Consider the following 26,243-nt stretch of genomic DNA (forward strand, 5'->3'; position numbering starts at 1 on the left):
TGTGGAGGTACAGAGGATTGGTTCCTCTGCACTCCCCAGCGCCATCTGCCGACAGGAATTTTCCCTCTACGGGTGTGTAGCACCTTTTGCTGGGTGCCTGCAAATATACGCTTGTGGAAGATTTCCGCCGTGTCAGCGCACGTGTTGTGCGCTGATCACGGAGAAAGTTCCACAATCGTTACACATACCTTTTACCCAAATATTTGAAAGCAAACGGTGTAACTTCTCACCTACACAGCTACGATGTACAGTGTGGGCATGATTACAACACTGGTAATGCCATATGGCATTTCAGAGACTGGTTGGATATTTAGTCAGATTTCAGAGCAGTGCCAAACTCTTGTATGTTGGGAGTCGAGTCGGGACAGTTGTAGAATATTGACTGCAGCTCAGCACAGATCATAAAGAGGTTGTGGTGAAACTTTGATGGTATATTATTTTGTAGCATAAAAATACTAAGATCTAAATTAAGATCATGAAGCGTGTAGCATATGATTTACTTTCCCTAATGATCTACCCCCATTCAATAACTTAGCAAGATGTGAATTTGAAAACTTAAAGGGAATCTGTATTGTTAAAATCGCACAAAAGTAAACATACCAGTGTGTTAGGGGACATCTCCTATTACCCTCTGTCACAATTTCGCCGCTCCCCGCCGCATTAAAAGTAGTCAAAAACAGTTTTAAAAAGTTTGTTTATAAACAAACAAAATGGCCACCAAAACAGGAAGTAGATTGATGTACAATATGTCCACACATAGAAAATACATCCATACACAAGCAGGCTGTATACAGCTTTCCTTTTGAATCTCAAAAGATCATTTGTGTGTTTACCTTCTGTCCCCTTCTTCTCTCATGCACTGAACATTACAGGCTTCCTGCAGAAAGCTCTGCCTGTGCCTGTGTTTGTAATCCCTCAGTATGTGTCAGCCAGCTACTTTCACAGAGGAGGATTTTTATCCAGCTCTCTTCTATTACTGATAAGATAGCAGAGAAGCTGCTGGCTTATGTAAATAAAACACACACTGGAGTGTGCATAGAGGAACAGACCAGCACTGAAGAACTTGGCAGCCTTCCAGACACAGGCCGACAAGTCTGACAGGGGAAAGATACATTGATTTATTACAGAGACTGTAATAGTACAAAGTGCTGCAGTGAGCCAGAACACATTAGAATACGTTTAGGAACTTGTAGGATGGTAGAAAAAACGTTGTAATTTTTGTTACAGAGTCACTTTAAGAGAACCTGTGACGAATAGAACATAAGGATTTATACTTACCTGGGTTTTCCTCCAGCCCCCTATAGGCCGTGGGCTCGCTTGGTGTCTGCCCGGTTCCATCCGTTCCTCTGCTGTCCACTCCGGTTAGAGGCGTACCTAGGGCATTTGACACCCGGTGCTAGTTATTAAATGACAACCCACCCCCCAAAAAGTAAAGGAGTGAGGGTAGCATGCTAAGCGCACCATGGTGGGTATTACCAGGCATATTTGCCCCCAGTATGGGTAACCTGGAATAGTTGCCCCCAGTATAGGTAGTCTGGAATAGTTGCCCCCAGTGTAGGTAGCCAGGAATAGTTTCCCCCTAGTATAGGTAGCCTGGAATAGTTGCACCTAGTATAGATAGCCAGGAATAGTTGCCCCCAGTATAGGTAGCCAGGAATAGTTGCCCCCAGTATAAGTAGCCTGGAATAGTTGTCCCTAGTATAGTTAGCCATGCAGATTATAGCGCAGCTGGAAGACATGCTGTTATCTTACCTCTCTCCACCGTAGAGTCCACTGATATCTGACTTCCTGTCACTGCTCAACTCTCCTCTACGGCCTGGCACCTCTTTCTGCATCATGTGATTACGCGAGTGCAGGAAGCGATGGCCTACCTGTTGTGTTCAGTGAACCCACCTCATCACTGCATATACCTACATGTTGTGATCAGTGGCACGCTTTGCGGACACTCAGCGGAGAAATAACTTGCCGGTGAGACACTGGATATGTGATAGTAGCCCGACAGGAATTCGACCCTGGTCATGTTCTCTCGCCTGCTAGAACAGGAGAAAGCCGTCACCCAATACCTGTACAATTACAGTAGAAGGACACAATCTGGGGAGGTGGGGATGTTGTGGCCCAACAACTGGACACTGATGCGAAATGCATGCAGGCTCATGCGGCCGTTTGAGGAGGTGACCAACCTGGTGAGTCGCAGTGAAGGCACCATCAGACTTGCCCTCCATAACAGATTCTCGTTAAAGGATGTAAAGTTGATTCATTTCACATATACAGCAGGGCCTCGAAAGTCCTCCTGTATTGTTATTTTTGGTCACTACCTCGGGACGTGCATGCCAGGCCTGCTGCCTTCATTGGATGTGTGTGGTGGTAGCCGTTTCTTAGGCTCCAACTCCAGACCAGAATCGAACCAGGATTCCCCGGCCATTACCCGTGGTCACTCGCAATGGCAGACTTGCCCTCCATAATTTTCTCGTTGCAGGTACTGAACAGCAAGCAGAACAAGTATTTAAAAAAATAGATGTAAGCTTTAACAATGGTAGAGAAAGAACCATTGAAAGTTGATAAGGCAGTTAGGCATTACCTGACATCACTGAGTGAAGAAGAGCAAACTCGCCATGGTGCACACCAGTCCAGCACGGCCGTCACTACGTAAACAGCTGTTTACAGTGTGTTAGACAGTGATTTTGGTGTGTCAATGTGAAGCGGTACTCTAATTACACTACCTGATTGATGTATACACATGCAAGATGTTTTAAAGCACTTTAGGCCTGCAATTTAGCATTCAATGTGATTTCTGCCCTTAAAACGCTGCTTTGCGTCAAATCCAGATTTTTTCCCGGGACTTTGGGCGTGTATCCCACTCCGCCATGCCCCCCCTCCAAGTGTTAGACCCCTTGAAACATCTTTTCCATCACTTTTGTGGCCAGCATAATTTTTTCTAGTTTTCAAAGTTCGCCTCCCCATTGAAGTCTATTGCGGTTCGCGAAAGTTCGCGCGAACCGAACCTTTTGCGGAAGTTCGCGAACCGAATATCAGAAGTTCGGGCTATCTCTACTCTCTAATTGTTCCTCTCTCACAGCAGTTGTTTGTTACCTCAGATCTGTGTTGTGAGGTGACTGGAGCTGCTGTGAGGGGCCGTGTAAATTTGGGCACAGTGTGCACTGATAAATTTGGGTGTGGACATAGGCACCGATCGGCCGATAAAATAGAGGCAAGATGGGATCGACCCCCTGTAGAACTGTTGCTAAAAATCTTTTCTTTTTCTTTTTTTTACCATGAAAATGCGAAAAAAATTTAGCGCAAAAAAATCACAAACTTATTACAAAATTATTTTTGATGGCATTTTCGCTAGAAAGTTGAATTTCAACATTATTTTTGTAAAATGAAGCTGAAAAGAATTTTGACATTTTCGCTCATCACTGCTTAGATCTCTTTCTATTTTATACTGCCCATAAGTATAATAAACTGTGCGGTTATCTATGCAAATGAGGCAGCTTGGGCTGTCATGAAAAAGTAAACAGTAGCCAAAACACTTTGATTTTGCTGAAGAAACACTGCTGATAACTAACCAGGGCTGTAAAGTCCTAACACCAATTATTTATTTTGTGTCATGGCTGCTGTTTAGAAATCAGTCACAGAAATGTAGCTCTTTGAACTTTCCTGAAGTCTCAAATTTGTATTTTCAGTCTATTTATCATTAGTACTACAATACAATTAATCCTTTAATGAGTTTAAATTCCATTTAGGTTAACTTTAATGCTATCTTTTTAAATTCTAACCCTTAAAATTTCATAATGTCTTTGCAGGTTTGGATCCGGCTGGGCCGTACTTTTCCCGCACCCCACCAGAGGTGTGCCTGGACAAAACAGATGCGCTGTTTGTTGATGTCATTCACACAAATGCAATATCCATTGGCCCTCTTGGTAGGTGTCACTATCTAATCATTATACTAAACGATTTACAGGTGTTTCCTAAAGTGTGGGACTTGCATTTGGGCATAAAGGACCTAGTTAAAGGACAACTGAAATGAAAGGAATATGGAGGCTGCCATATCTATTTACTTTTACACAATACTAGTTGCCTGGCAGCCCTACTGATCCACTTGGCTGCAGTTATGCAGTAGTGTCTGAATAATACCAGAAACAAGCATGCAGCTAATCATGTCAGATCTGACAATAATGTTAGAAACACCTGATCTGCTGCATGCTTGTTCAGGGTCTTTGGCTAAACGTATTAGAAGCAGAGGATCAGCAGGATAGCCAGGCAACCGGTATTGCTTAAAAGGAGATGAATATGGCAGCCTCCTCTCACTTCAGTTGTCCTTTAAGGGTGCAGTATGTCCCCAACCAAGAATATTCCACTTAGGGGCAGCTTTTGGTGGGCAGCACTGGAAGGAAGAATGTGCCCCAATAGGCCATACATGGAAGGTCTGACGATGTAAAAACAGTACTTTTTGTTTTCACATCTGAGGATGATTTAGTAGTTAAAGCTGAAGAAAAAAATGTATTATATAATTAAATGTATGTGTAGCACGGATAAGGAATAGAACATTAGTACCAAAGAAAAGAGTCTCATATTTTTACTTTCAGTTATATAGCTTTTTTTTTTTTTTATAATATTGCATCATTCTATCATATTTGTAGTTTATAAACCACCCTCTTTCTTTTAAGCTATAAAACAAAGTAGATATAAAATTCAAACTTTCCTGCAGTAAAACCTTATCTCAAGCTGTCTCTCACTGTTTCTTGGCTGTTTAAGTGCTTCAGAAAACAGGACTGTATTCTCCCCAGTGGGTCGCATAGCTCAGAGAAACTCTTTTGCATAGATAACGGCTGAAGTTTTTTTAAACTCTTCCTAAAGGGTTATTCACTCTCTCTTCTGTATTTCTCTGTCCTGAAGGGCGTTACAGATTGACTGAGAGTAAGAAAGCACCTGTAGGTCACTGAGAATGTGCAAACTGGCCCAGGGTGTCATTTCCTTTTTAAAAAAATTAAATAAAAACGACACTTTTTTCAAAACATTGGAAATCCTGTTGTATTAAAGGCATGTAAGAAAAACTTTGCATAAACGAGGTTCCAGAGCTGTTATGCAAAGGGCTGCAAACAGCAGAATTATCATATTGTTTGTGCTCCTATTATTGGTACGTATGCATACTATACATTCAGGGACGTAACCAGAGGGGGGCCCAGAGCTGTGGGGGCCCCCAACTACTAACCTTCCCTTCCTCCGATACAGATCAGGGGCTCGATTCACAAAGCGGTGCTAACCCAGTTAGAGACTTTAGGCATGATAACCATTGCACCACTCTGGTGAAAAGCCAGTTTAGGTGTGATAAGTTTAGGCATGATAAGTTTAGGTGTGCTAAGTTTAGGCATGCTAAGTTTAGATAAGTTTAGATCGCTTGCAAAGTCCCGCACGCAAAGCCGCGCCATTAAACTTTATACGAAGTGCACCAAACTTTGCTAGCGTAAAACTTTTGATCAGCTGTGCACTGCGGTGCTAACGCAGTTGGCGCTTAAACTTATCATGCCTAAACTTATCACACCTAAACTTATCATGCCTAAACTTATCACACCTAAACTTATCACACCTAAACTTATCATGCCTAAACTGAGTTTAGGCATGATAAAGGGCTTTTCACCAGGGTGCTAACTGTTAGCACCGCTTTGTGAATCAGGCCCACGGTGTTTTTGTGGCTACACTTGTTACACTTGAAGATCATTATGGCCACACTTGTTTTATGTCCATTTTGAGATGGGTCCCAAGGCAGTGAAGGGCACCAAGGGGAAGCAAGGGAATGCGAACATTGGGTGTGGCCCATCAAAGTTTTTTTCTTTTCCCTTTTTTCCTTTCTTTCCCCTTTTTTCCTTTCTTTCCCCTTTTTTCTTTTTTTTATTTTTTTTTTGCTAAGCAGAGCAAGAGCATCAAACAGAGATAAAGAGAAAAATGAAGAAAAAATAAAAAAACAAAAGAGAAGAAGAAAACAAACAGAAGTGTGTCAATCAGTCCGATTTCCCCCCCCCCCCCCCCTTTCCCCTAAAAAAATCACCTGAACCAAAAAAGGTTTTGGTAGGGGTTAGGTCACTACCCATGCATCTTATTACAAGCGTTGTTTATCCTATTTTACAGGAATGTTTTGCTGGGGGGCTCCATGTAGTATAGTTACGGCACTGTATACATTAATGAAGGAGCTGTGGCTGGATAGTGTACTGGTTAAAGTGAACCCGAGGTGGGAGTGATATGGAGGCTGCCATATTTGTTTCCTTTCAAACAATACTAATTTCCTGGCAGCCCTGTTGATCTATATGGCTTCAGTAGGGTCTGAAGTAGAAGATAATAAAATGGATAACGAAATCTCAATAATGATAAACATTGTTAACAAAATTGGTTAACGAATAATACGGCTGTAAAACAGACGGGAGTTGATAACGAAAATATATTAACGTTAAAAATCATAATGTAATTCAACAATACAGTTTAACCCAACCCTACTCTCACACAGAAACCTCCCCTGGGAGTGCCTAACCCTAACCACTCCTCCCCCCAGTGTTGCCTAACCCTAACCGCCCCTTGGTGTTGCCTAACCCTATCCAATCCTCCCTGGTGGTGCCTAACCCTAACCACTCCCCCTGCAGAAACACCCTTTTACACATAGAAACAATAATATCTTTGATAACGGTAAATCTGTACTTACAAACGAAATAATATGACAAAAACTATAATGTTGCAAGCTTCAAAAATGATAACATACTTCAAAAACTTTAATGTTGTAATGTTGTTAATGATATTTATCAGGCTCCCTTTTTTCAGTTTTTTTGACGTATTAACCTCCCAGGCGGTAAGCCCGACACAGTGTCGGGCTAGTCGCCGCAGGGGATCGCATGGCCCGGGGAGGATTTTTTTAAAATAAAAGTTGTGCAATAGTCTTCAGCTAGCATTTTTGCTAGCTAATTATGTCCCCCAAGTGCCTCCGGTCCCCACCGATCGCCCCCAATCACCGCCATAAGACGTACCCCCAAGGGATCCCGCGATGGCGCAGCCTCCCAATCAGCTCCAGGCTTCACTATGGGGAGGATTGGGACTGCGCATGATGTCATGTCCGATTGTCGCCATGGCGACAGTGAAGCTGGATCGTGAAGCTGCAGCTCTCACGGGACCGCGGAGGGGTAAATATTACCGGCGGCGATCGGGGGGTTTAGTTGGTTGCTTGGGGGCTTGGGGGACATAGTTAGCTAGCGAAGTGCTAGCTTAGGCATATAGCGAAACTTTTATTTAAAAAAATCCTCCCGCAGACGCAGCCTCTAACACCGCGTACCACCAGGGAGGTTAACGATAACTGCATTAGAGTCTATGGCAGCACCCTTTTCGTCCACTAGCTGCTAGCACCCTTTTTTTTTTTGCTTCACTTTATCACTACTTATCACAACAAAATGATCGATATCTTGTTTTTTTCACCACCAATTAGGCTTTCTTTGGGTGCGTTTCGCTAAGAATTATTTTATTGTTAATGTATTTTAACTGGAATATAAAGAAAATAATGGAAGCAAATGTGCTATTTCTCAGTTTTGGCCATTATATTTTTAAAATAAAAAGTGTTACTGTGCATAAAACCCACACATTTTATTTGCCCATTTGTTCCTGTTATTACAACATTTAAAATATGTCCCAAGTACAATGTACGGTGTATTTTATTTGGAAATACATTTTTTCCATTTTGCTTCTGTCATTAATTGAAGGCTGTTACTTGCAAAAATAATACTAATATACCCCCATGGCAAACCTATTTAAAAAGTTCCGTTCCTAAGGTCTCTATTTATGTATTTTTTTTTAAATGTCATTTTTTTGTAATATACTAATATATACACATGTTTTATTTGGTAACTATGGGAGAGTGGTGGAGGTAAGGGGTTAATTTTATGGTAGATGTATGTATTTTATTTAAAAAAATGTATGTAGGTGTAATTTTACTATTTGGGCCACTAGATGTCCCCCCACTTATTGTTTCTGAACTTACTGTTAAGTAAACTAACAGGAAGTAATGCGTGTATCTCATTGGTGTCAGCGGTCATTGATCACAGTAATCCCGTTCACTGATCTGTGAACCAATGAGCAGCCACGAGAACGCGTTGGAGCTTTCATGGTGGAAATCGCAGCAGGAGGCAAATTTCGATGCCCCTGGAATGGGAACAGTTCTCCCACGGGGTCGCAAATATACTGCCTCAAATTCCACAAAGTGGTTAACACACGCCATTTCCCGTATTTCTCTTCCAGGTTTTGGTGGTTTTGGTGTAGATCATCCCGTTGGCAATGCAGACTTCTTCCCAAATGGTGGCAAACTACAGCCTGGCTGTGATGAGATCTCTGTTAGGCCAGGAAAGCTTGATGACATTATGGATGATTTAATGGCAGGTAATGCTGTAAATCCTGAGCACGTCTTACTAAGTCCAGGCAAGTAACAAAAGCCTCTTTACTTCATCTGACAGGCGCCTAATCCATTGCAAGGGTGCTTCCGGGCTTGTTTATTCTGCCTTAAAGGGATACTGTAGGGGGGTCGGGGGAAAATGAGCTGAACTTACCCGGGGCTTCTAATGGTCCCCCGCAGACATCCTGTGTTGGCGCAGCCACTCACCGATGCTCCGGCCCCGCCTCCAGTTCACTTCTGGAATTTCTGACTTTAAAGTCAGAAAACCACTGCGCCTGCCGGCCGTGTCCTCGCTCCCGCTGATGTCACCAGGAGTGTACTGCGCAGACACAGACCATACTGGGCCTGCGCTGTGCGCTCTTGATGACATAAGCGGGATCGAGGACACGGCAACGCAGGCGCAGTGGTTTTCAGACTTTAAAGTCAGAAATTTCAGAAGTGAACCGGAGGCGGGGCCGGAGCATCGGTGAGTTGCTGCACGGGCACAGGATGTCTGCGGGGGACCGTTAGAAACCCCGGGTAAGTTCAACTCATTTTCCCCTGACCCGCCTACAGTATCCCTTTAAAGACACTTTGTTTTACTTGATCTGAGGAAGCGGATTGCAATCCGTGAAATGCGTTATCATCCAAGTGTCTGGTTTCTATTAAAATTCATAAATTTATATTGGCCTAGCGCCTTCTTGTTAGAGGTAAGCCAAATATTTATATTGCGCTGCCAACAACGTATTTGTACTTGGGGCGCCTCTTCACTCCCAGTGATAATTTACTGCAAGCTTCAACTTATTTTAGCTGTAATGAAACAGCCATACACCAGTATGTATCAGTTGTTGAACTGGTCACATGATCTGTTCTTCTGGCGCCACATAAAAGTTGGCACTGTGAATGCAGCCAGCAGGTGCCACCTGCATGTGTTTCAAGCTGGGAGTGGGGTGGGGCACTTCTTGTTTCTGCCTGGACTTGGGTTTTTATTATCCCTCGCTTTAGAAGGCTGAAGGACTTGCAGTATGATGACACAACTTATGTTTCAGATGTATTCTGCAGCCACCGAAGAAGCTGCGCGCTTTTCACAGCCTCCATTGGGCATCCTGATGGCTTCTATTCTTACTCCGCCCCTACATACAACGACTTCCAAAAGGTCAGTCTCTGTGTGTGTCCTTGTTTTTCCATAAGGTGACATGGCAATACTTGTGATAACATTGGCCTTAAAGTGCAATGAAACCCAGCATTTTTTCATTGCTGTAATAGATTATTTACAGCATATTATATACAACCAGCATTTTTTTTTACTAGAACAGCATTCAAAGGGTTACACACAGGAATTAGAAGTTCCCTGCCAGCAAAGCCGGACTCATCTGAAGTGTAGATAATGTTATCTTGAATTTAATTGTATCAAGTGAGGAATGTAAATAAACATTTCTCTGGCACTGCAGGCTCTGCTGAACAAAGTCAGAGCATCAGGATGCATTTCTGCTTAAAGAAACTCTGAAGTGAGTTTAAATTCCCATTTTTAACTAGTATTTATGTAAAGCACTATAGGTATTGCTAAACCACCGCATCACTGCGGCAAAATGAGGGGTTTATACCCCCAAATCCCCTCACCAAAATCCACAACTTTCTCGGTCGTGAATTTTGCTGCTCATGGAGCCAGAGCTTTGAGCTGCAGCTCTGCCTCCATGCGCGTCAATTAAACGCAGATCTCCGCCTCTCCCCCGCCCCTCTCAGTAAAGGAAGATTGGTAGAGGCGGCGATCAGTGGGGATTGACGCACCAAGAGGCAGAGCTACAGCCATAAGCTCTGTCTCTATGAGTAAGCACTCCCCGGACATAGCACAGGGGATTTGGGGGGTATAAACCCCTCGTTTTGCCGCAGAGATGCAGAGGTTTAGCCTTACTTATGGTGCTTTACATAAATACTAGTTAAAAACAGGAATTTAGACTCACTTCTTCAGAGTCTCTTTAAGTTAGAAGATGAATAAAGCAGTTATAAATAAAATGCAAAGTCAGCTCTCAGAAAAAAAAAGTGTACTTTGGGAACGTATAATTTCTAAATGAATAATAATACTTATGCACAAACGCAAATATGAACTGTATGGCATATAAAAAGTAGAAAAACATGTTTTTATTGAATATTATATCAGGGTTGTATACTGCTTTAAAGTGAAACTTTGTTGACGTTAAAAATGGCTACAAACAGATCAGTGCTTCACAAGAATTACTGTTATTTAATTTTATGGAATTTTATCTTTGCATTTTAGTTTTTGAGGCAGTTGAGTTTCCAAAACGGACCAAAGCTGAAATTGCACTTCCTTGCAGTGGCGGCCCCAGCTTCCATATTTCTTTTCCTTTTTGGGGGGGGGGGGGGGGGGGGGTGTTCACAAAGAGGGCACAATGGCTGGCTGGTAGGCCCCATTTGGGTGATCAAAATCGATGTTCAGATATTTTTTTGCCTAACTCAGGTGATAAAATTAAGGCTCACTAGTTCAGCAATGATAGGAACCAAATGTTAACTCCCTAAACAGAACTGCTTTTTAGCAGAGCAGACTGTCAAAATGATGGTGCTATTATTGAAGAAACGTTCTCTAAAGGTGTACTTGGCTAGCTTTCTGGCATGCTTTAATCCTTAATTGCCAGTAAGCTGCTCCTGTGTGGACAGATCACAGACAAATCATTCCAGCACCCAGCCTGTGTCTCACTACTCTACAAGCAAGGGGAGGGGGAAGAGGCAGGATGGAAAACCTAGTGTGTTTAATTTCTTATCTTAGTAGCAAAGCATAGCTGCAGAGTATTGAGAGTTTGTATTTACTGACAGGAAGTTTTGCATCAGGATTACTATACTGATTCAAAACTTCCTGTCTGTAAAATAAAAGCTCTAGTATATTGTCTTGTAGAAAAGAAAAACAGTAAGTTTTCAGATAGGCCTTCTTCAGACTTTATTCCTGTTGACGGACAATGTTAGAAAATATTATATAGGAGAGAACAGAGGCGCCAAAAGGATAAAAGGGGTTTTAAAGGAGCTTAAAAGCCAAAAATTTGGTAATTAGAGGAGGCAGTGGTGGACTTAACTCCTCCAAGCAGACACAACACGACTGTACATTCAGTCTATTTATTAATGAACTCCAGATAAAACAAAGCAACGCGTTTCACGGGTCAGCGCCTGCTTCCTCAGGCAATAGAAAAAGGAGTAACAGCATCTAGCAAAACAAACAAAACTCGGCGCCGAGTGTTATTTGTTTTGCTAGATGCTGTTACTCCTTTTTCTATTGCCTGAGGAAGCAGGCGCTGACCCGTGAAACGCGTTGCTTTGTTTTATCTGGAGTTCATTAATAAATAGACTGAATGTACAGTCGTGTTATGTCTGCTTGGAGGGGGTAAGTCCACCACTGCTTCCTCTAATTACCAAATTTTTGGCTTTTAAGCGCCTTTAAAACCCCTTTTATCCTTTTGGCGCCTCCGTTCTCTCCTATATAATATTGTATCCACCCTGGGTGGAGGGTTGTGACCCTTTTCTACTATCTACAGAGAGCGACTTCTTATTCCTGAGTGGGGTCAGGATAATCTCCCCACCTGCCTTTACAGTGGTTGCCTATTGGTGACCCATGCTTGTGAGTATAACAACTATTACTCTTTGTCATTATCCCCTTTGTCAATACATACTACACTATTGGGGCTCTTGGTGTTCCTCTGTTTATCTCGTTATCATGTTAAAACATATAATAATGCTGGATACACATGGTGCGTTCCCGCTCTCGATGCGCCACTCGATTCCTGTTGATTCACGGCCACTCGATTATGTTCGATTCGCGTTACGATGAATCGTTAGGTCTATTTGGCTTTCTTTACATGAGAATCGACCTAACAATCATAGAAATGCGCTCGGCAATGCTTGGAAATAATCGAGCGGCCGGGAATCGAGCGGCACATCGAGTGCGGGAATGCACCGTGTGTTTCCAGCATAAGAAAGAGGTAGAGAGAATTTTTTTTTTACAAATATAAGAGTAATTCAGATACATTAATTACAAAGGATTTTGCAAGGACTGTGATGTATTTATGGCAAATGGATAAGGCCCTCGGTTTACTTAACCTCCTTAGCGGTATGGACGAGCTCAGCTCAGGGGCCGCTCAGGCCCTGCTGGGCCGATTTTGTTCAAATAAAAAGGTGCACACTCAGCCGGCACTTTGCCAGTCGCTTGTGCTACCTGATCGCCGCCGCAGCGCGGCGATCCGCTGCGTGCAGCGGCGAGAGAGGGTCCCCCCAGCCGCCCGAGCCCAGCGCAGCCGGAACAAACAGTTCCGGCCAGCGCTAAGGGCTGGATCGGAGGCGGCTGACGTCAGCTGATGTCCATGACGTCACTCCGCTCGTCGCCATGGCGACAAGGAAAGCGAAACAAAGAAGGCCGCTCATTGCGGCCTTCCTTGTTACTTCTGATCACCGGAGGCGATCAGAAGTACGCATCGGGAGCGCCCTCTAGTGGGCTTTCATGCAGCCAACTTTCAGTTGGCTCCATGTAATAGTTTTGTTTTTTTTTTATTAAAAAAAAACCCTCCGCAGCCGCCCTGGCGATCTTAATAGAATGCCAGGGAAGTTAAAGGATAACAGAGCCGAAACACTGCAAGGGTCTGCAAAAAACTCTCCACGTCAGTCAGAGTCTATGTAGGCGTTAAAGGATAACAGAGCCGAAAGACTCTGCTTATACCCCCCTACTCACCGCACCTTCACTTTTATCAAATTCTCACTGCGCCTCCTGTTCCCCTACATCACTTGCCGTTCTCCTAGACTTATCTTAGGAGTTGAGATCCCGTTATCCTTGGCGAGTTGAGCGACTCCTAATCCGTACATACTGCACCATGCATGCGCCATATGTCCGTTCTGCTACCCTGTGGCCTCACAGTGATGTCACAGGATAGGAGCGTGCTTGCTCTCCCTGCATCTCCACTCAGCATGTGATGTTCACTGCAGTGGAGTGCGCACGCTGGGACGCAGAAGCAGGAGGAGCAAGCACGCTCCTGCTTTGTGACATCATTGTGCGTCCACAGGGGAGAAGAACGGACATACTGCGCTCAGCAATGGGGGGGGGGGCCTCGCTCAGCAACAGGGGGCTTGCAACAACTGAGGGTAGCCTCATTAGGACCTTGAAGCTTCCCTCTCTAAATAGAGAGGGAAGCTTCAAGGTCCTAAATAGATTTTGAATAGATTTTGAACCCGAGCATCGGCTCGGGTACGCTTTTAAGGAGACCTGAAAACATGTTTGAGGATTAATATTTACCTGAGGCTTCCTCAAGCCCTGTTGAGGCTGCTCGGTCCCTCACCGTCTCCCAGCGCCGCTCCGGTCCCCCGCTGGGTACCTCGGTACTCAGGCCAAGTCGCTTCATCGTGTGTGCGTGGTCTAGCCACACGTGAGCCCCTGTTGACCTCCCATTGCCAGGAGCGTCCTGCGCCTGATATGTATAAATCCTGAGACTTATTTAATCTCAGGACACTTTCAACCAGTACAGTGTAGTATCGAAGGGATTATTGAAGGGGATTTTGGCTCAATAGAAAGCCCATGTACATGATATTGACACCAGATTTGCTGGCATTGATATCATACATGGGGCTTTCCCATCAAGTGCGAAATGTGGACCCATATACTTCAATGAAAGTATGCAAATAGGTGAACATTTCAAAAACTGTCGCAATTTTGTGGAAAAATTAGTGAAACCTATTTCGACAAATTTGCTCAACTTTAATTAAACTGCGGTACTGTTAGAGTATAATAATATGATATACTGTGATTTACCAATCTAGCCCAATTTTGCTCACAGGGTGCTGGCTTCCCATGCATAGATGGAGACTGTAACATTATGGGTTACCACGTTAAGTACACACATGATGAAGATATTGAAACCAACCAGACTTATTACATGAACACTGGAAAACCTGAAAACCTCAAAAGTAAGTAAAATGTTGAGAAGTTAGAAGATGAAGAATGAGTAGTATCTGATATGAGGACCTTCTCTGAAGACTTATAGGGGAATATGAAGGAAAACAGGCTTAATGGGTAGTCCTGGAGATTCCAAGAAACCTAAAAACAAAAAACAAAAGGGAAAATACCAGAAGCCAATAGCAACCTGTGACTGACACCTAATAGTGCAGGTGTCAAACTCAAGGCCCGCCATACCATTTTATGTGGCCGTCAAAAGCTTCAAATGTTCATCATTGTAAGCAAACAACAACGCTACACTTCCATCTCATCTAGAGGAGCACACTGGTGAAAGTGTTTCTTGTTGAAAGATTGTACGTTCGAGCCAGGGTACAGCAACCCATAAGAAACCCCCCCATGTAAAATAAACATTGGGGCTCCCTCTTGGGATCCAACCCTCCATGTGTTGCTAATGAAACACAGAAACCTACAGACCTCTCTGTCCCTGGTACCCTCTCCCCAAATTGCAGACTAACACAGGGGAGCAGTGTAATAATCCAAATCCCAAAAAAGCTTTCTTGGCGGGACCAAATACATTTAGCATTGACAAAGCAAAACAAAGCATTAACATGTGGGCGGGTTGTGGGAATAAGGGAAGGGTATAAGGGGTTAGGGTATACAGTCCCTAGGGAGTGGACAGGACCGGTTCTAGACTCTTTGCTGCCTGAGGCAAACTTGTGAGGATGCCCCCCCCCCCCACCCCGATTTGGAATGATTGCACAGCACCCGACAATTTGCTTTGCTTCATTTAATGTTCTCACATGACATGCTGCAGCTCAACACAATAGCACACTGGCTGGCTGTGAGTCTAGTTCTCATTCCTACTCTGTCTACATGCTGTTAGTGTAAACTCAGTACAAAAATGCTGCCCCTGTAACCTCCGCTGCCTGATGCAAATGTTTCACCTTGATTCATGACAGAACTGGTGTGTGTGTGTGTGTGTAGGAGGGGGGGGGGGACACTAAAGGAGTGAGAGAATGGGCTCGATTCACAAAGCGGTGCTAACCCAGTTAGAGACTTTAGGCGTGATAACCATTGCATCACATTGGTGAAAAGCCAGTTTAGGCGTGATAAGTTTAGACATGATAGGTTTAGGCATGAGGCGTGATAAGTTTTGGCATGATAAGTTTAGATAAGTTTAGATCGCGCACAAAGTCCCGCACGCAAAGCAGCGCCATTAAACTCTATGCGAAGTGCACCAGACTTTGCTAGCGCAAAACTTTTGATCAGCTGTGCACTGCGGTGCTAACCCAGTTGGTGCTTAAACTTATCATGCCTAAACTTATCACACCTAAACTTATCACGCCTAAACTTATCACGCCTAAACCTATCACGCCTAAACTGAGTTTAGGCGTGATAAAGGGCTTTTCACCAGCGTGCTAAGTTGCTAATTGTTAGCACCGCTTTGTGAATCAAGCCCAATAACTGTTGGGGGAGGCATACTCAAAAATTAAAATACATTAAAGAGTAACTGTTAGCCAAAAAAAATCAAATTTAAATCTCTATTGTAATGTGTTAAATAGTTTGCAAGAGAGCCAAAAAGGCAATGCTGAAGTAGTTAAAAAGCAATCTAATTTTTTTATTGTCTGAATATCATTCAGCCTTTTCCCCAAGCTCCTACGGAGGACGCAAGGCCGCATAACAGATACTGTAGAGCATGCTGAGAGGGTTTTTTTCTCTGTACTGCCCTCCCTAATTAAGGGCAGACATCGGCACCTGGTTCGGGGTGTAGTCCAGACATCGGCACCTGGTTCGGGAGGGGGGGGGGGGGTGCGGGAGGGAGAGAGAGGAAGCAGCCAATCAGGCTGCAGTAAAGAATTAGGGAGGGCAGTACAGAGAAAAAAACCCTCTCAGCATGCTCTGCAGTATCTGTTATGCAGCCTTGCGTCCTCCTTAGGACCTTGGGGAAAAGGCTGAATGATATTCAGACAATAAAAAAATTAGATTGCTTTTTAACTACTTCAGCATTGCCTTTTTGGCTCCCTTGCAAACTATTTAACACATTACAATAGAGATTTAAATTTGATTCTTTTGGCTAACAGTTACTCTTTAAAAACACTAAAAAGGAGGGAAAGACGTTGGCCAACCTTTCCTGATGACTGAGTATGTCAACTGAAGATTGTGCCGGGTGGCTTGTATGAGCAAGAAATGGACGCTCATTTCTCATTCAGAGAAGACACCCAGCACAATCTTTCAATGACTTGAGGAAACAAGATCATGGCTTGAAGAAAATGAGACCGGGAGCCTAATATGTTGTAGTATATCAATGAGGAGGAGATGTAGTAAACAATTAAATGGTGATATACTCACAAGTGTGGGTCGCCGCAAAGGCATCCACTGAAAAGGCAGGTGGGGAGAATTATGACCTGACCCCACTCAGGTATTAAAAAGTCGCTCTCTGTAGAAAGAAGGAAACAGGGAAACACCCCTCCACCATGGGTGGACTAGATCAATAGTAAAACTGGTATCACAGAGGCTCCAACAAGGATAAAATAATTAAAATCCGCTTAAAAGGGGGGAAGTGGGTGGACTCACCTCCCTCAGGTAGACAAAGACCAAACAGTGAGACGTTACTATAGTAACAGTAACATTTATTGAAACTCTCCAAGTGTGCAACATGTTTCACGGGTCAGTATCCCGCTTCATCAGGCAATCAATTTTGGAGAACACAGTGTGGGTTAGTCTGTGGGCCAAGCGCCCCTTTTAAGCGGATTTTAATTATTTTATCCTTGTTGGCTCCTCTGTGAAACCTGTGAAACATGTTTTCTTCCCATTGTGCAATAAACATCCTTTTTGATTAGTTGGTGTATGACTGGCTCATTCATGAGAAGAGGTAGGCCAACCTTTTCCCCTCATCTTTAGTGTTTTCCAGGGCCGGTTCTCTCATGAAGCAAGGTGAAAACATTTGCATCAGGCGCAGAGATGTCAGGGGCAGCATTTATGTACTGTGTGTACCTTCCTGAGGAGGAATGGAGTGGCTGAGGGTGAGCAGTTTGTTTGTCACAGACTCACAGCCAGCCAGTGTGCTATTGTGTTGAGCTGCAGCACGTCATGTGAGAACATTAAATGAAGCAGAGTAAATTGTCGGCTACTGTGCGATCATTTCAAATCGGGGGTGGGGAGCATCCTCACAAGTTTGCCTCAGGCAGCAAAAAGTCTAGAATCGGCCCTGGTGTTTTCAATGTATTCTGTTTTTGAGATGCCTCCTCTCACCAGTTATTATGAATAAAAACAGTTGTGTTTTTTATGTTATTGTCTGCAGTAAGTTTTAAGCATTTTTTGGTTGATTTTATCGGGGACAAGATAATGCAATCATGAAGATTCTGATTGGATTACACTCCACACTTCTGCATTATCTGAATCAGTCTCAGGCAGCATTAGAATGACGGGATACACTGTAAAGGTGGCCATGTATGGTTCAACTAAGTTGATCAATGTTTATGTTTTTTTATATAATTGATCTATTGTGTATATAAATTTAAAATGTTTTTTTATTTTCCAATGAGATTTTTTTTTTTCTGATCGCATATGTTAGAAAAATCAGATAGAAAAACTTGCCTAAAACACAATACTTTATTGAAAGAATAAAATGTTGGCATCCATGAAAAACAGCTAACGTGGAAAACCTTGATTTTCCTGCAATTCTTCTGCTTTGCTTTTGATTTGCACTGAAACGCAAACCGGTCCGCACATGAAAAAATGCAGAAAAGCTGTCCGAACTTAAAAATCGCAAATTGCGAATCACACCCAAACTCATAGAAATCGTGTTGCCAATGAAATACATTAGAACTTAGAAGTGCAATAATTGTGATTTTGGAAAAAAAAATTCGACCCCTGCCTTGATCATAGCTGATTAGATAAGCCCACATGTTCATCTTGTATAATATCCCTAGCTCTGCTTTCCTCCAGATGTAGTAAAAACCTGCTCAATCCCAAAACCTGCACTTGGGCAGAGTCAGGGAAACACAATAAACCAAACCTCTAGCAGTGTTCTCCCCAGGCTCTTTTAGCTGGGTGCAACACCATTTTCACAATGAATAAGTCCCAAAATTTGAGCCGGTTGACCAGTTGGTGACTGAGGTTAAAAAGTGAAAGTGGGCAGGGCATAAAATAGCTAATCAAATTTTAGCCTTTAATTTTAAATGGGATCGTCTACAACCTGACTATAACCTAACCTCTCCCTACTCTCACACAGAACCCTCTCCTGGTGGTGCCTAACCCTAAAACCACCCCTGGTGGTGCCTAACCCTAAGACAGGGGGGTCTTAGGGTTAGGCATCACCAGGGGTGGTTTTAGGGCTAGGCACCACCAGGAGAGGGTTCTGTGTGAGAGTAGGGAGAGGTTAGGTTATAGTCAGGTTGTAGGCTATCCCATTTAAAATTAATGGCTAAAATTTGATTTGGTGGTTGAGGTGGTGCCTAACCTTAAAGGGGAACTTCAGCCTAAACAAACATACTGTCATTAAGTTACATTAGTTAAGTTAATTAAAATAGATAGGTACTATAATCTCTTACCCATCCTGTTTTAAAAGAACAGGCAAATGTTTGTAATTTCATGGGGGCAGCCATGTATTTCATGGGGTAGCCCTCTTTTTTGGTTGAAAAGAGTTTACAGGGAGCAGGAGACAAAGTTCCAACTGTCCAGTGTCCTGATCACCCCTCCCAGCTGCCCGCGCTAGGTTTCAAATCTCAAATAAAAAATAAAAGAAAACACATTTGAGCCAAAACAGCAGAAGGAGAACAACATCAGAAATCACATCATGCTTTGCATAGCATCAGGGGAAAAATGTCTGGACAGTTTTCATCTGTGCAGCTAAAAATGAGGCTTGGGTAAAAAAAACAAAGTTCTGATGCTGTGAAACTATGAAAGAAACACCAAGCCTTTTCAGTGCTGCTGAGTAGATTTCTAGTCTGGAGGTTCACTTCATGACCCTCTAACAATAATGCAATAAATTATATGATAGCTACGGTTATCAGTTTATGATAAGTAACAATTGCACCCATTTTTGGCCACGCTTTTTTAACTGCTCCTTCCTCAAGCCTAGCATATGTATAGATAGAAACATATTTTCCTCTCATTACTTCAGTCTGAAACTAGTCAATAAGCACCAGCGCTGTATCAGCCAAATGAATTGACAGCAAGGAGGTAGATCATTGAATTCAAGGATCCTCCTTCTTGCCATAATCCTATTGGCTCAACATTGGCTGGTTTCAGACTAGCAGGAATTGGAAAACTGTTATACTAATGACTGGTCTGTGAATTTTGATGCAGTCTGATTTGGACAGTTGATTGGACAGTTTGCCATCTAGCTGGACACAAAATATATAATTTGAGGGTTCCAGTAGGTCTTCAATTAGTCATTTTTGCCTTGTTTTGCAGGCTGGAGATATCATGTGAAGGTCCATGTGAAAGGCTCACTGTTTCTGGCAGGGTCCATTTTAATGTCTTTTTGCACAAGCAACAAATGTACTGACTATTATAATATTCACAGGTATGTTTACCAGACATAACTCTTCTCCATTGTTGCAGACTATTGCCTTCAGTAACACTCTTTTTTTCTGGCAGTGGTGTCATCTGGACTGGTGCGTTATACACTGAATACGTTGATGTCAAGGTTGACATTGAACCCATACATGAAGTGGTGTTTTTCTGGCGCAAAAAACGCTTCAATGCCCTGTTTCCAAAACTGGGTGCCTCAAATGTGACTGTACAATCTGGTCCCACTGGAAGAAAGTATGTATGCTATAGACATTTCTCCACATTGGAATATATTTTGAATGTGTTTAGAGGTTCCCTGACTGACTGAATCAATCATCTCAGAGTACCTCCTATCATTTGTGGCCTTTATATGATTAAAAATGTTTCGCCACTTAAAGCGGACCTGAACTCGGAACGTTCTCTCTTCTATAAAAGATAAGCAACAGCATAATAACCAATATTTATTTGTCACAACTTACAGAGCGCCTCAGAGACGGGACATATAAAAATGGCGCACAGTGCGGGAGGAATAGAAATGGCGCCACATAGACTTAAATTATATAACGCTATTTAGCGTTATAAGTGTTAAAATGGCACATGCAAGGTGCCTTACACTTATAACTTATAAATAATGCAGGGGGGCTAGTGTTACGCATCGGGGGGCAGGGGAGAGAGGCAGCGGGACACTTGTGTTAGGCAGCGGGGTGGAGGGAGTAGGGTTAGGTGGAGGGAGGATGTGTGCACAGGATATGTGCATATATTACCTTGTCCCGGCCGGCAATCGCTCCTTCACTTCTTCAGTTAGTTTGCTGTAGTCCTGCATCCAGCCAATCACCATGTGGCTTCAGTCCCCGCATGGTGATTGGCTGGTTGCAGGACTCCTGCAAACTAACTAGGAAGTGAAGGAGCGATTGCCGGCCAGGACAAGGTAATGTATGCCTCTGCACACATCCTCCCTCCACCTAATCCTACTCCCTCCACCCTGCTGCCTAACACCAGCGTTCCGCTGTCTCCCCCCCCCCCCCCCCCCTGGCACCCGCTGCCCAGCACCAGCCCCCCTGCATTTTTAAATGGTGCACCGTTCCGCCGATAAATGTATCATAAAACGTTATTCACCTTTTTAATGTATTTATATTAAAACGGTAAATAGTGTTTTATGATACATTTATCAGTGAAACGGAGGGCCATTTTACACCCTGCGCCATTTTTAAGTGGACCCATCAGGGATGCTGCAGTGACTCTTCTGGCTTCTTGTGAGTACAGAAAGGGTTAACCTCCTGTGTTTACACATTAGCTCACAACTTGGCTGTCTTGGCAGGCAGCTGGGAGCTCAAATTACACTGGCTCAGTACTTGCTGAGAAGGGAGGATTAGACAGGCAGTTGACTGTAAACGCACACAGAGTGGATTTCTCTGTGTTCGCATTAAAGTAAAAAACAAAAACAAAAAAAAAAACAGATACTTACCTAGGTTGAGGGAAGCACAAGCGGGACCGGCTTACTGACAGGTTGTATGGTCTAGGGATGCTCCTAAGGATTCTACGGATTTGTAATTTTCGCATTGGAAACCAGAAAACAAAAATCGGAAATTGAAATTCTGCAGACTGCGATTTACCGCAACTTGGTAATTTTAGCCCAATCACAAAGCTCAGAAGAAATGGACCAATCAGAGAACGCAGAATTTTTCAGCAAAATTAAAATTTTAGACCCATCACAAGACTGATTTTCCATTTTTCTGATTTCCATTTTTCAGATTTCTGTTTTTCCAATTGCCTTTTTTCATTGTCTGATGCAAAAAATAATGAATAAAATAGTCCTCAAAAATCAGAAATATGGAAGATTGGAAAAACGGGAAATTGGAGAACCTGAGATCATAATTTCCTCGGAAATGGAAATGGCCATTTCCGACCATCCCTAGTACGGTCACGCTCGTGCATGAAGAGGAAGAATAGTTACTATTAGAAATCTAACAAGCTATTGTCCGCTTTCTTTCAGGGGTCCGTGCGTGGCAAAAGTGTGGGCAGGGGCGTAACTAAAAATCACTGGGCCCCCTGCAAAATTTGGATGCCCCCCCACCACTTTGCATCTTGTATGGCTCCAACGCCACTGACAGGAAGTAGAGTCAGCGGTGTTGGAGACCTAGAAGACATAGGCACACACAGCAACCACCTGGAATGCAGAAGTCAGATGCAAGTTCCCAGCCCACTGTCCCCGCCTGCTGCCATCATTTCTTGAGGGGGGAATCGGTTGCTCTAAAGGGAGGGGCCCGAGGTGAGGAAAGGGGGATTTGGGGCCCCCCCCTCACCACCAGTGTGTGCCCCCTGCCTCCTCTACTGCAATGTGGCCCCCTCCTGCCACTAAAAACTGACCTGGATGGGCCACCCACCAGGCTTGGGGCCCCCCTTTGCCTGTATCCCTTGCAGGGGCTTTTGCTGCACACGCGCCTAAGTGTGGGCTAGGAGGAGGAGGGAAGTCTCTGCAGGATCCAGAGGCTTCTCTTTTCTTAGGTCAGTATCTAGTATCTTTCAACTTTTACAGCTTTGGTACACTATATTAAACAGGTACTGACGTAATCTGATATTTTAAGTGCAACTCAACAGACTTATTTTAATGTGTCTAGACAGTTGTACATTCAGAATCAAGATTGTAAATGCAAATTATGAATTCCATAAGTAAAACATAGGTTATCTATGTATGAGAAGAAGGCATCATTAGCCTATAGACTGACTATCCCTGTTGTTGACATCCATGCTTCATGTGTATGGGACTTGAGAAGTCTGCAAATCAAACCTGACAAGTAGAAAACATTTGCCAACCCCTGATGGCACTTCCTGTCCACTGATAACATGCAATAAGTTCCTTGTACTTAATGTGTGCTGCATTCTAATGCAATTCTTCTTCCAGGTACTACTTCTGCGGCTCTGAAATGATAGAAGATGGAGCCAGTCAGACCCTGGAAGCCTGTTAGCCTCTGTTTGTGTCTCTCAACCATGAGTCTAATAAAGAGCAGTGGTAATAAAACATTTATCTGGTTCTTGTGATTTTTGTAACTTTTTTTTTCAATATATAAACTGGCGGATAATGAGTGGGCAAAGCAGAAGGGGGAAGAGACTTTTTATTGCAATGGAAAAAAGGTGTGAGATGGAAATGTGGATGGGAATGACACGAGTGATCACAAATAAGTATGGTTAAGGTACAAAAAAAATTATATTACTTTATTAGTCTATATGCAAATTCTAAAAACATATACACTGGATAAAAATGTTCCCAGAACCCCTTCAACTGGCCACCTGCCCTAACAGATCACACTACCCCCCTACCCCCACATGAGACCACCTCTAGGATAAATCAGAAGAGCCAACGTAATGACATCACAATACTTGAATCCCACTGCTAATGACAGTGTGGCTGTAGATTGAGCCCTGCATGAAGACTACAAGTCCATCCTACTATGAAAATCAATTGTGACCATACTCCAGAGGAAAGCACATGTGCTGCATGAAGATCAAACGCAACCCATGTAAGGGCGAACATGTATTTGGGAGCCAGCAAATTGCAGCAGGGAGTGTTCTGCTGTGAAGTAACATCTAGAACCAGGAAAAAATTGCATTTGCATAGTGGGTGAGAGGAGGTGGCGGGGGAGCTTTTTTTATGCTAATTTGCTGCACTTGCGGTTGGGGAGAGGGAGGAGGAGGGGCCCCCAGAGATGGCAGGGGACGCAGGGGTGATTGCTACGCCCATGAATCCATGTATAGGAAACTATATATAGATACTGAAAGAATTCATAGCAGAGGCATGAGCTTGAGAAAGCATTCACTGATGATCAAAAGGCGGTTGCAGCAAAAGCCAATAAGCAGATGAGATGTGTGAGCAGAAAAAGTAAGATATGATACTGCAGGCAGAAAATGTTAGACCAAAGTCCTTGACCGAGGTAACCATAAACCTTGAAGGTTAAATTGCAATGATTATCCACAGTCATACAGCAGGCAGGCACAGTCCACCTTAGGGCTGCTGCACACCAGAGCGGTTCTGTAGCATTTTTAAAAACGCTTTGGGGATAGAAAAACAACGCTTGGCTAATGTATTTCAATGGGCTTGTGCACATGAGACCGGTTAGTTTTTTCCACAAATGCAAACTAGAGGGCTGCGGCATTTCAAAAACCTCTAGCGTTTTGCGGATCTGCTAGAGGTTTTTGGTGTGCACTGGACCTTAGTGCTTCACATGCTGCACATAGTTCAATAACAGTACCTCACTGCCGTATTAGCTGCTATACAGCCTCACAGGCAATGTTGCGGTTTCACACAGTCATTAGAACAGTCAGGCAAAGACTTCTGGCACCTCAATAAAGCTCAGATGCAGGTAGATCAGGCATCCTCCGCATAATGCAATAGCAATAACTTACTGCCTTGTTGATGCTGCAAAGTCTCCCAGGTACGCTGTCTGACTTGCAATAGGTAATGCATCGGTCAGCCGTCTCATACAATTATTTTATTGTAGTGCTGATGAGGGTTGAGTAGCAACATTTGGCAAAATTGAAGTTTTGGGTGAAATGACTGCAAAAACACCAGATGATTTCTAGGATGAATAATGAGCTGCATGTGATGTCATTACCCACAAGGCTGTGCATCAGTAGGCTGAATCTTGAATAGGCATACAGAGTGGGCGGAGTTTCACCTTTTCAGCTGGATTTCCATTGGCTACAGGACTTTTCCCAGCTGAGAACTGTGTTTTCCTTCACAAACCTGCCATCAGACCTGATTCCACCTTTTCACCTTACTATTCAACAGAATACCCAAGTAAGCTGGGGTGATACAAAATCACTAGGAAACTACAGGGGACTAAAAGAGACAGAAAAGCCCTCCTACTAAAAAGCATGCTCAGTGCAGTTTGCTAAATTAAAACAGAAAGCATTTGCGATAATTCAGCTTTAATTGAGCAACTGTGGTCTCCCACAATGCATCACTGCTGAATATGCAAGTTATCTAGTTCATTATTTTCACCAGCCCAAACCTTCGTTCTAATACTCCTGTAATGCAAATCTAGAGCTTCCACCAATTTGGCTGTCAGCTATCCATTACAGCATTACTTTAATTGCATGCATGAAAAAAGGGCCCGGCTGGATAACGAAATGGCGCCGGTGGATAACGAAATCTGATAACGATAAACATTGTTGTCAAACTTGGTTTACGATAAATACCGTTGTAAAAACTGATGGGAAATAATAACACAAAGATATTAACATTAAAAATCGTTACATAATTCAACAATATAGCTTAACCCAACCCTACTCTCACACAGAACCCTCCCCTGATGGTGCCTAAAAGTAACCACCCCCCAGTGGTGCCTAACCCAACCACCACCCCCCTTCCTGTGGTGCCTAACCACCTCCCTGGTGGTGCCTAACTCTAAACACCCCCCGATTTTGCCTAAAACTAACCACCGCTGGGGTGGGGCCTAACCCTAACCACTTCCCGGGTGGCGCCTAACATTAACCACCCCTGGTGGTCCCTAACCACCCCCTGGTGGTGCCTAACCTTAACCACCTCCCTGGTGGTGCCTAACCCGAACCACCCCCGGTGTTGCCTAAAACTAACCACTCCCTCTGCAGAAACACCCTTTTACACATAGAAACAATAATCTCTTTGATAATGTAAAATCTGTACATACAAATGAAATAATATGATAAAAACTATAACGTTGCAAGCTCCCTCTGGGCGATACAATTATATCGCCCAGGAGGTGGCGCAGCACTATTTTTTTAAATATTTTGTTTTTTAAATCATGTAGCGAGCCCAGGGCTCGCTACATGATAGCCGCAGCGCAGCGGCATCCCCCCACCCACTCCGATCGCCATCGGCGATCAGAGTAAGCAGGAAATCCCGTTCAAAACGGGATTTCCTGCTGGGCTTCCCCGGTCGCCATGGCGACGGGGCGGGATGACGTCACCGACGTCTTGGACGTCGTGACGTCAGAGGGAGTCCCGATCCACCCCTCAGCGCTGCCTGGCCTGATTGGCCAAGCTGCGCAAGGGGTCGGGGAGGGGGGGGGCTGCGCGGCACGGCGAGCGGCGGCGGATCGGCGGCGATCGGAAGTTACACGCAGCTAGCAAAGTGCTAGCTGCGTGTAACAAAAAAAAATTATGCAAATCGGCCCACCAGGGCCTGAGAAATCCTCCTGCGCGATATACCCCGAGCTCAGCTCGGGATTATCGCTCAGGAGGTTAAACGATAACATACCACAAAAACGGTAATGTTCTAATGTTAACAATATTTATCGCGGCGCCCCTTTTTCTGCTTTTTCCACCATATTAACAATAATTGCATTAAAGTCTATGGCGGCGCCATTTTCGTCCACACTCAGCCGGCGCCCTTTTTTCCTGCTACACTAT

The 26,243-nt window shown here is 43.7% G+C and overlaps 1 protein-coding gene across 2 annotated transcripts in view; it reads left to right on the forward strand.

Annotated features, from left to right (window-relative positions):
• Positions 1 to 22,875, forward strand: part of LOC137536219 (pancreatic lipase-related protein 2-like) — a 63,732-nt gene extending 40,857 nt beyond the window's left edge. The window contains exons 6-12 of one of the 2 annotated variants that reach the window (XM_068258329.1): positions 3,804 to 3,920; positions 8,269 to 8,406; positions 9,448 to 9,554; positions 14,221 to 14,350; positions 19,758 to 19,869; positions 19,944 to 20,111; positions 22,759 to 22,875. In XM_068258329.1, the coding sequence (XP_068114430.1) occupies positions 3,804 to 3,920; positions 8,269 to 8,406; positions 9,448 to 9,554; positions 14,221 to 14,350; positions 19,758 to 19,869; positions 19,944 to 20,111; positions 22,759 to 22,822 (836 nt within the window). In that variant the 3' untranslated portion in view covers positions 22,823 to 22,875. The remainder of the gene's footprint in view (positions 1 to 3,803; positions 3,921 to 8,268; positions 8,407 to 9,447; positions 9,555 to 14,220; positions 14,351 to 19,757; positions 19,870 to 19,943; positions 20,112 to 22,758) is intronic. The other variant, XM_068258330.1, reaches the window with a different exon arrangement.
• Positions 22,876 to 26,243: the final 3,368 nt, after the last annotated feature.

The sequence above is a fragment of the Hyperolius riggenbachi genome, chromosome 10 (genome assembly GCF_040937935.1).
Source record: "Hyperolius riggenbachi isolate aHypRig1 chromosome 10, aHypRig1.pri, whole genome shotgun sequence".
In the NCBI taxonomy this organism is placed as follows: domain Eukaryota; kingdom Metazoa; phylum Chordata; class Amphibia; order Anura; family Hyperoliidae; genus Hyperolius; species Hyperolius riggenbachi.